Genomic DNA, 10,026 nt, shown 5'->3' on the forward strand with positions numbered 1-10,026 from the left:
ATATAAGATTGATAAAGGACTCTTATTATAAACATAAACGAAAAAAGTTAAAAGGACGTTGTAAGAGTCAAAAGAAATAATTTAAAACAACAATTAAAGAAAGAAAAACGCATATATGTAATAAATTAATTTCAAAAGAAAAAATTTCTTCGAAGATGTACATTAAAAATTAACAATATAAAAAGACTTGTTTAAAATTCGAAGATGTACCTTAAAAAATAACAATATTCACAAAACCTAAACGTTTCGACTCGTAGATTGAGTCTTTTTCAAAAGCGCAAACATATTCTTAAAGTTAAAATTTATCGAATTAATTCTGCGAATCCATCTTCATCACATCCAACTATTGTTCCTCTAGCGATTAGTAAATCCTAAGAAAAAAGTCAGCTATAAAAATTATGTAGATATGACAAGCTTTAGAATAAAAAAAAAAAATTAAGTCCATCAAGAAAATTGTACGTTAACAAAAATTGTAACAATATCAAACCTTTGGAGATGGGCAACATTATTCAAAGCTCTCTAAATCAATCAGTACACTCCGCAATATATTCGTCAATGTGTACTTTTTTAACGTCAAAATTATAAAATTGATATACATTATTCCGCCATTAATAAGTATGTGACGCCACTATGAGAGAGGATGTCAAAAAGTTGTAATAACGAAAAAAGTGAAAATACGGTGAAATAGATTAGCGGCGGGGGGGGGGGGGGGGACCAGGGGGAGGGGCGGGGGGGGGGGGGGCGGGGGGGCGAAGAAGGGGGGGGAGTGAAAGGTGAGAGAGGATGTCAAAAAGTTGTAATAACGAAAAAGATTGAATTACAGCGGAAGAGAGGGGAGGTGGTGGTTGGTGGTGGGGGAGGGGGTGAGGCGAGTGGAGGAGGTCCGGTGGGCCAAAGATGGTGGAGGTGCGAGTGAAAGGTAAAAGAGGATGTTAAAAAGTAACATTTCACTATCCGTCAAATAACGATATTTTTAAATTCGGACGGACAGACAGACAGACAGACGGACAGACAGAGAAGACGTTTCTTAATTTTTCATTAAAATCATCACTTTTCGACCGTTTGTATCTCCAGAACGGCTTGACCGATTTAAAATTTTTTTGTCTCGAATTACTCGTGGGGATGCCGCCTTTCAGGACATATGACGTTCGATTCAAAATTTTTTATATTTTAATAGTTATGCATCTCCCAATAATGGACTTTGATGGCTCGGGATAAGAGACTTGTAGCGTCTCACAGTTTTTTTGAACATGGCCGGAGACGCTACCGCGTCTCCTGATATGTGTGACAACACGATCATAATAGTCGAAGCAGAGGTTTTCTCTGCTCGACATTTTCTCGCGTTGCATACTCCAACTCACTCGGAGGCCCGTATTCAATACGCGCTTACAATGATGTTAGCGCTCTAACATGCTATAGTATACTCCACGCATACTATAATATTTCAGAGATAGAAACGCGTTTTTATCAATAAAAACATGTACTGAATACGGAATGAGTAGAAGTTGCCATATGTGTGATTGCATATGATAGATGTAAACAGCACGCGGTCAATGGCGGCGCACGGCCAGCGGTAGCGCAGGGCCAGTAGAGACCCTCTAATCAGAGTCGCGAAATAACGTTTCCAATTTTGATTGGTGCTGACATTTTTCAGCAAAAACCGGAAATAGTCATGGCGTCAAATTTAAGTCGACCTACATTCGCTGCCCATTTTGCTCATTTTTCAGGATTACGAGGAATGACTTTCATAATATAACCCTTTTTTACAGAATTATTGCAGTCTGGCGCAGAACAACCAGTCATTTTAGAAAATATAATTTTATGAAATACAGTATTAATATAAAAAATGTAATAATGTAATTTATGATAACTGTATTTAGATTCACATGTATTAGGTGTTAATATATCACAGTTATAGTCTTTTCATTGAAACTGCGATGGTGCTCGTACGTGCAGTAGTATTATATTTCTTTTCACGCGTGCACGTAATGTGCCCTACACAAAAAAAAATTCTATGTGTAACAGTGGGGGCATATTTGTTTATAGGTCGACACAGGCGCGTGTATGTACTCGCTTCGCTCGTGCCGTCGCGTCCGTCCCCACAATAAACAATTTTCCCCTACTGTTATACAATGTACTATAATCGCTACTTCCGGTTTTTGCTGAAAAATGGTATCGCCGACCTAACCTTATTGACGTTATTTCGCGACTCTGATTAGAGGGTCTCTACTCGGGGCCAGCGGCGGCGCGCGGCAGGCAGAGGGCGTAAGTGGACGGTCACAAATCTGTTGTACCGACTTCGATCAAGTTCGGCCGTAGCTCCAGCATCCCCTTAAGCCGGTTGCGCTTCTCTGATATCTAGGACTCTAGTTACAATTACAAGTCGATCGCAAGTTCGTTGCGACAGCCAATCTCAAGCTTGCATTTTGAAATCAACGCTTCAGATTGGCTGTCGCAACAAAGGGTCTGCGCACAATGGAGGAACAGATATTAGATATTAAAATATTAACCTATCAGATACCAGTTACCGAAATACACGATATTCTGATAGGTTAATATTTTAATATCTAATATCTGTTCCTCCATTGTGCGCAGACCCAAACTTGCGATCGGTTTGCAACTAATGTAGAATCGGTATTATGCGTCATGCAAAAGTCTGTGCTCCCCGCTATAGGGTCGCAACACACACTTTTACATATCGCATAACGCATAAGAGAATCAACCAATCGAAATGCTTCTCTTTCGTGAAGTGGGAGGTAAAGAAGGATTATGATTGGTTAATTCTCTTATGCGTCATGCAAAAGTGTGTGTCGCGGCCATCGGCATCTAAAATGAACCGCTGATGGCAGTGGTGTGGGTAGAAAAACGAGTAGAGAGAGAGACACATAACAGGAAAATCGTTCTTTCTCTGTTTACTGAAGCCTGATTGGTTGTTGTTAATCCAACAACCGATAACAGTAGTCTATGCTGTGACAAAGGAGATCAAACGATCTTCCTATTATCTGCCTCTCACTCTACTCGTTTTTCTACCTTCATCACTGCCATCAGCGGTCCTGATGTCGATGGTTGTGGCCCATAGGCAGTAAGAAAATCAATGTTGTGGATTAGCTACTGCTTATGTTACTGTCTAAGAGCCTAAACACACACTTTTGCATAACGCATAAACCATATACATAAAGAATTTGATTGGTCCATTGACTCATGCATAAGAAAATGGGCCAATGAAATTCCTTATGCACATGCTTTACGCGTTATGCAAAAGTGTGTTTGGGCTCTTACGTTCTCGATTGTAATTGGCTGACTCGCTTGCTGCTTACGTTTTATTGCCATAAGTTTTTTGTGTGTCATGGCCTTTAAAGCTTTTAATTCTAACTTTAACCTGCATTTAATAACAGTGGCGAGTTTAATATACGATTCAAAACGAATTAAACGTTTACAGCGTGCCAGGATTTTTTTAATATTATTTAATACGTGTATCAGCTTGGTCTGATATAGGCCTAGTTTACACCGAGTACTTGATACGCGTATTAAGTACTGTTGGAGATTCGACCGGGAGCGCAACATTAGCGCGTTGCGCTCTTGCCGCCGGGGCACGGGGATGCTCCGCCGAGCGGCGCCACGCTCCGGGCCTGCGAAGGCTCCGCGCATTTCGCGGGATGCGCGACTCGTCGCTCGCGTGCGCAGGTGGTCGCCGACCAATTAGCCGGTCGCTTAATCATTGGGTGACGTCATGATCGCCCAATTGCTCGCTCTGACACTAAATCCTAACAGACGCTTCGCCGGAAAGACGCGGTGACTGTTTCCGCAGAAGCTTCTTGTGCTATCTCTGAAACAAGCAACACGTGGCAAAGCGGCTCCAGATTTTCGCGGCGACCGCCTCGCTCCGAATCAGCGGCGAGTTGCGCATTCGCAATTGGCATAACCGGCGCGCTCCGACGCGAGTCGTTGTATAGTTAGAGTGAGTGCAAATCTCCGAGGAGCATTCGATGATGACTCTCTTCATTCCGGCGTGCTGAGTGCGAAAGTCCGCGCTATCGGCCATTGTGAGAGCCATCCGACTGCCGCTCTTTCCGTGACAATCGAAGTCGTGGAGCCGTCCGCACAGTTATCGCCCGACGGGCATTGACTTTGGCATCGCTTGCAAAGCGACTCAAGTGTAATTTTGACGCATTCGTGAATGAGCCGGACAAACTGAATTCCCGTCTCGACAAATTATTGGGAAAGTTCTGTGTGAAATAAAGTTGACCAGTTGTTCACTCCTTGTACTTTATTCTATCTCTCTCTCCTATTGCTCCACTCAGTGTGTCACGCGACGCACGAACCAACGCGAACATTGTCGCGATTATTCAAATTCGCTTCCGCGACATACAAAAAGTGGTCCTTCTAGCCGGATTGAGTGAGCAGAAGTACACAGTCAACAATAAGTGACGATGACGGACGTTCGAGAGAGGCAGCAGTTGTTGTTGCGGAGCGTAGGCCGAGTTCTCGACAACTTTAAGAAAATCGGCAAGAACAATTATACACCGGCCAAAGTGAGGTCGCGTATCAACGCCCTCAAGGAACTCTGGAGCCAGTGCATTCATTGTAATGCAGCGTTCATCAAGGCGTTTCCCAACGAGGAGACGGAAGCGGAGCGGGTTTTGGCCCTTCACGAGGACATCTTCCAGACAGCGCTTGACTACATGGCCGAGGTTTTGGAAGAAGTGGAGCCACCCGTGAGTCCGAATCAATCGTTCGCGTCCGTAGCTACGCGTTCCGACTCGTCTTCGCTATCGTTGCAGCATTTACCTCAGATTCCATTGCCGCCGTTTGCCGGTAAGATCGAGGAGTGGGAGACTTTTCGCGATAGATTTCATTCGTTAATTATTCAAAATAAAGAGCTGTCAAATTTCAGTCGCATGCACTTCTTAGCGTCAAGTTTAACCGGATGTGCTCGCGAAGTCATTTCGGACATTTCAATCACAGCCGAGAATTTTGATGTTGCCTGGAAGGCACTAGGTGCGCGTTACGAGAACAAACGTCGATTAATCGAGACTCACGTAGCAACGTTTTATAATCTTCCGGCGATGTCGCGTGAATCGGCGTCCGAATTGCACGCTCTTCGAGATAAGGTCGACAAAGCGCTCGCGGCGTTACAACGTCTCGATCGATCATCCGAAGACATCTTGAACGACATCCTCGTTTACTCACTGTCACAAAAACTCGACCCGGCTACGCGACGCGCGTGGAAGTTGAGATTAGGCAGCGACTCTCTCCCTCCTTCGTATCAAGGCCTTGTTAAATTTCTATCATCGCGTGCTCACGCTCTCGAAGAGCTCAAACCGATCGCGACATCCAAATCGGCGCGTCAAACTGCGACGAGTTCTGCCGCGTCAGTCGCGTCGGAAATAAAGTGCTCTCTTTGTAAAAAGAATCATCTGTTAAGTAAATGTCCGCAATTCGTCGGCAAAAGCTCTAGTCAACGTCGCGATATCGTCAAACAACAAAAGCGGTGTTTCAATTGTTTGAGTGAGAAACATGCAGTCAATTCTTGCCAAAGTAAATTATCTTGTCGTACATGCCAACAACGGCATCATACAACGTTGCACGTTGACTCGCCTTCTCCGACGAATGCGAGCGCGACCGCGGTCGACGCGAGCGCGGCCTCGCCCTCCCCGGCTTCCGACCCGGTCGTCGTTTGCTCATCCGTCGCATTGACTGCGAATCCGTCGCCGGTCTTACTCGCGACGGCTCAAATCATCGTAAACGCTCCGTCGGGGCGCTCGGTGCAAGTCAGGGCCCTGCTCGACCAGGGTTCTGAGGTAACGTTGGTCACTGAACGAGTTGTTCAAACTCTGCGACTTCGTCGCATGCGGACACTCACGTCCATTTCTGCGGTGGGCTGCGCTTCCGCCGGAACGTGTCGACACGTCGCGCAACTTAAATTTACCTCGCGCGATGGCTCCGGTCCGGCGTTCTCGACGCTCGCATATGTTTTGCCGTCTCTCACCAAATACGTACCGCGTGGCACTCCTCTCAGCTCAGCGTGGACACATCTCGCCGATCTCACATTGGCTGATGCTGACCCCACCGGATCGGAACAAATCGATGTGCTGATCGGAGCTGATTTGTTCTCGCAAATTCTCATCGACGGTGTCCGCAGGGGACCCGCCGATCAGCCCATCGCTCAGAATACCCACTTAGGCTGGGTTCTTTCAGGCCCTACGGGGGGCACAGCGGTTCCTTCCTGCCAGATTGTTGCTAATCACTGTTCGCTCGAACATGATTTACGCAAGTTTTGGGAACTCGAGGAGGTCCCTCAAGTAGACCTCCCCCGAAGACAGGCAGTGCGAGGAGCACTTTCTCTCAACGCACACGCGCGACTCCGAGGGGCGGTACGCGGTGCGTCTTCCTTTTCGCAATGGCCCTCCTATCGATATAGGCGAATCTCGGTCAAACGCGAAGGGGATGCTCACGGGATTAACTCGTCGTTTGTCGCGTAATCCGGATTTAAAAGAAGCTTACTCCGCATTCATGTCAGAGTACGAGGAACTCGAGCACATGAGTCGAGTGCCTCCTCCATCGTCCGATTCGACACAGACAGTCTATATCCCGCATCACCCAGTAATTCGGGAATCCAGTTCCACGACGCGTGTTCGCGTGGTGTTCAATGCCTCCTGCGAAACCTCGAACGGAACGTCACTCAATTCTCATCTTCTCTCGGGACCAAAACTCCAAGCAGATTTGGTCGCTGTTCTCTTGCGGTGGCGGCAGCACAAGTACGTGTACAGTGCCGACATTGCAAAAATGTACCGATAGATTATGGTCGACCAGCGCGATCGTAATTATCAAAGAATTCTCTGGGTCTCGGATGACCAAACCGTTCGAGATTATCAATTGGCGACCGTCACATACGGCACTGCGTCGGCGCCATTTCTGGCTCTTCGTGTTCTGAAGCAGCTTCTTGTCGATGAGGGTGACCGATTTCCTCTAGCTTCAGCCGTTCTCAAAGATAACATTTATGTGGACGATGTGCTGTTCGGGGCTGAGGACATTCCGTTGCTTCGTCAGGCTCGAGATCAAGTCTGCTCGCTCCTTCAGAGTGGCGGCTTTAAATTACGAAAGTGGGCGAGTAATCGCGCCGAGCTTTTGACTGACATTCCGTCAGACGATCACGGCCTTGCTTGCAACAAAATTATGCAGCCTGACGAGCGACTGAGTGTTCTCGGATTGTCGTGGACACCAGCGCTCGACGTATTCCAAGTGCATGTCCACGTTTCGCCCGAGGTCTCTAAGACCAAGCGGGCAATTCTCTCGACTATTGCCAGGCTTTTTGACCCGATGGGCTGGGTCGCTCCAGTCATCGTCGCGGCAAAAATTCTCATGCAGCAACTGTGGCGCTGCGGATGCGGTTGGGATGACAAAATCCCGCCGGATGTTCAGTCGCGTTGGACATCCATCTACCAATCTCTGTCAAGCATCGACGGCTTGACGCTGCCTCGATGGACGAGTCGCGGTTCGGACACGGCCGGCTGCGAGCTGCACGGATTCGCCGACGCGTCCTCCGTCGCTTACGCCGCTGCCGTGTTTATGCGCGTCACGTCTCTATCCGGGGAGGTGGTCGTGACGCTCCTGGCCGCCAAATCAAAGGTGGCGCCAGTCAGGCCGACGAGCGTTCCGCGGCTCGAGCTGGCGGCGGCGGTGCTGCTCACTCGCTTGATGGATTTTGTGCGAGTCTCACTCGACATTCCTACTCTCGCGTGTCACTGTTGGACCGATTCTGCAGTAGCGTTAGCCTGGTTGAGTCGCGATCCGTCAAGCTGGAAAACTTTTGTGGCTCACAGAGTTGCGTTCATCCGTTCGAGGTTTCCGCCCTCTCAGTGGTGTCATGTTCCGACAGCCGACAATCCCGCCGACTGTGCGTCAAGAGGATTGCTGGGTGCGGAGCTCGCGTCACATCCCCTCTGGTGGCGGGGACCGTCCTGGCTGAGGCTCGGGGAGAGTGACTGGCCAGTCAGAGACTTCGGCAGTCAACTCAATCCGTCGCCCCGCGAGACTCGGGCGGAGGCACGCACTACCGTTGGGCAGGCGGTAGTGGACGAGGGTTGGGACCTAGCGTCCAGATTTTCGACATGGCCCAGGCTCGTTCGAGTCACGGCTTATGTCATGCGTTTCGTGGACCGCTGTCGTTGTGGCCGGGACGCGAATGTCGCCGATAGCTCCCCGTCGAGCGGTCTCACCGCGGACGAGTGTCAGCGCTCCAAGCTTTTCTGACTGAGATACATTCAGACGGAGTCTTTCCCTGGCGAGCTGGCGTCGCTGCATAAGGGCCAACCTCTCCACTCCAGAAGTCCTACTCTGCCACTCAATCCATACCTCGATAGCGACGGCGTTCTGCGCGTCGGCAGGCGGTTGGAGAATGCGCCTCTTCCTCTACGTTCGCGTCATCCAATCCTTCTCAAAAGTCATCCGCTTGTATCTTTAATAGTCAAACATGCACATATCAGAACTCTTCATGCCGGAGTTAAGCTCACTCTCTCCACAGTGCGGAGAGAGTATTGGATCCTTCGTGCTCGCTCACTTGTCAAGTCAGTCATTCATAGCTGTGTTCCTTGTGTGCGAGAACGAGCTGCGGTGCCGACTCAACTAATGGGTCAGTTGCCGCAGTCTCGTGTAACTGCCCCCAATCGAGCTTTCCTTCACTGCGGCGTGGATTATGCCGGACCAATCGCCGTCAGAGCGTCGGGGGGACGAGGGTACAAGTCTCACAAATCGTACATTGCCGTCTTTGTGTGCCTAGCTACTCGCGCTATCCATCTGGAATTAGTGGGAGGATATTCCACCACAGCCTTTCTGGACGCGTATGCTCGCTTTACCGCGCGACGGGGATTACCGGGGGTGATGTATTCGGATAACGGCACGACTTTTACGGGTGCCGACCGGGAATTGAAACGGGCCTATCAAGATGCCCTGAGGGACCCGACCTTTCAGAATAACATCGCTTCCGACCGCGTCGCCTGGAAGTTCATGCCCCCTCATGCTCCTCACTTCGGCGGGCTGTGGGAGGCGGGCGTACGTAGCCTCAAGCATCACTTGCGCCGCGTGGTGGGTACGCATACTCTCACTTTCGAGGAGCTGACGACGCTTCTCTGTAAAATTGAATCTTGTTTGAATTCGCGACCGCTCGGTCCTCTCTCGGATTCGGTAGACGATTACGATGCTCTCACACCCGGTCACTTCCTGGTCGGTTCAGCCCTCAACATGTCTCCCGAACCATCCGTTCTTAATCTGAACGAAAACCGACTCTCGAGGTGGCAACGAGTTAGACAACTTGCCGAAAAGTTTTGGAAGCATTGGCAGCACGATTATGTGAACACGCTGCAACAACGGAGTAAATGGCGGCAAGCGCGACCTTCCGTCCGAATCGGAACGATGGTACTACTGCGCGATTCTACGTTGCCGCCTTGCCGGTGGGCTCTTGGTCGAGTGGTGGCTTGCAACCCGGGCCTCGACGGACTAGTCCGAGTAGTTTCCGTTCGGACCGCTCAGTCCGAGTACAAGCGGCCGCTCACGAAATTGTGCCTTCTGCCAGTTCAAACTGAACTGCAACCGACCAAACCGGATGCGCCGGATGCGTCAACCTTGTTGCACATCTAGTTAAGTCGTTAGAATTAAGCTCAATATGTGTATAATATTCAGCGCTTTCAATTAAGTTTTTTCTGTGTACATAATCCTCACCGTTCTCTAATGATAAGCCCAGTTAAGCACGCTTCAGCGTCAGCTCAATTTTGTTGAAGGCGGGGGCTCGTCATGACAGGGCCTCATGGCGGGCGGCCTCATCGCTTGATTCATTCGCGATTGACCGAGCGAAACTCCGGCTGCATTCGCCTCGGGACGACTTTCTTAGGTCTCTCTAAGACCTTCAGCTGTCGCGCACTGAACGCTGAGCGTTATTTCGAAACCGTCGTTTCGAGGCGGGCGGTATGTTGGAGATTCGACCGGGAGCGCAACATTAGCGCGTTGCGCTCTTGCCGCCGGGGCACGGGG

General features: G+C 49.4%; 3 protein-coding genes across 3 annotated transcripts; all 3 read left to right on the forward strand.

Annotated features, from left to right (window-relative positions):
• The first annotated feature begins 4,430 nt into the window (after positions 1 to 4,430).
• Positions 4,431 to 6,482, forward strand: LOC108779186 (uncharacterized). Its single transcript, XM_018546552.1, has one exon. It carries the CDS (start codon positions 4,431 to 4,433, stop codon positions 6,480 to 6,482), a length of 2,052 nt encoding a protein of 683 aa, XP_018402054.1.
• Positions 6,483 to 6,801: 319 nt separating this feature from the next.
• Positions 6,802 to 8,253, forward strand: LOC108779187 (uncharacterized). Its single transcript, XM_018546553.1, has one exon. It carries the CDS (start codon positions 6,802 to 6,804, stop codon positions 8,251 to 8,253), a length of 1,452 nt encoding a protein of 483 aa, XP_018402055.1.
• Positions 8,254 to 8,628: 375 nt separating this feature from the next.
• On the forward strand, positions 8,629 to 9,636 carry LOC108779188 (uncharacterized). Its single transcript, XM_018546554.1, has one exon. It carries the CDS (start codon positions 8,629 to 8,631, stop codon positions 9,634 to 9,636), a length of 1,008 nt encoding a protein of 335 aa, XP_018402056.1.
• Positions 9,637 to 10,026: the final 390 nt, after the last annotated feature.

The sequence above is a fragment of the Cyphomyrmex costatus genome, unplaced genomic scaffold (genome assembly GCF_001594065.2).
Source record: "Cyphomyrmex costatus isolate MS0001 unplaced genomic scaffold, Ccosl1.0 scaffold563, whole genome shotgun sequence".
Taxonomy (NCBI): Eukaryota; Metazoa; Arthropoda; class Insecta; order Hymenoptera; family Formicidae; genus Cyphomyrmex; species Cyphomyrmex costatus.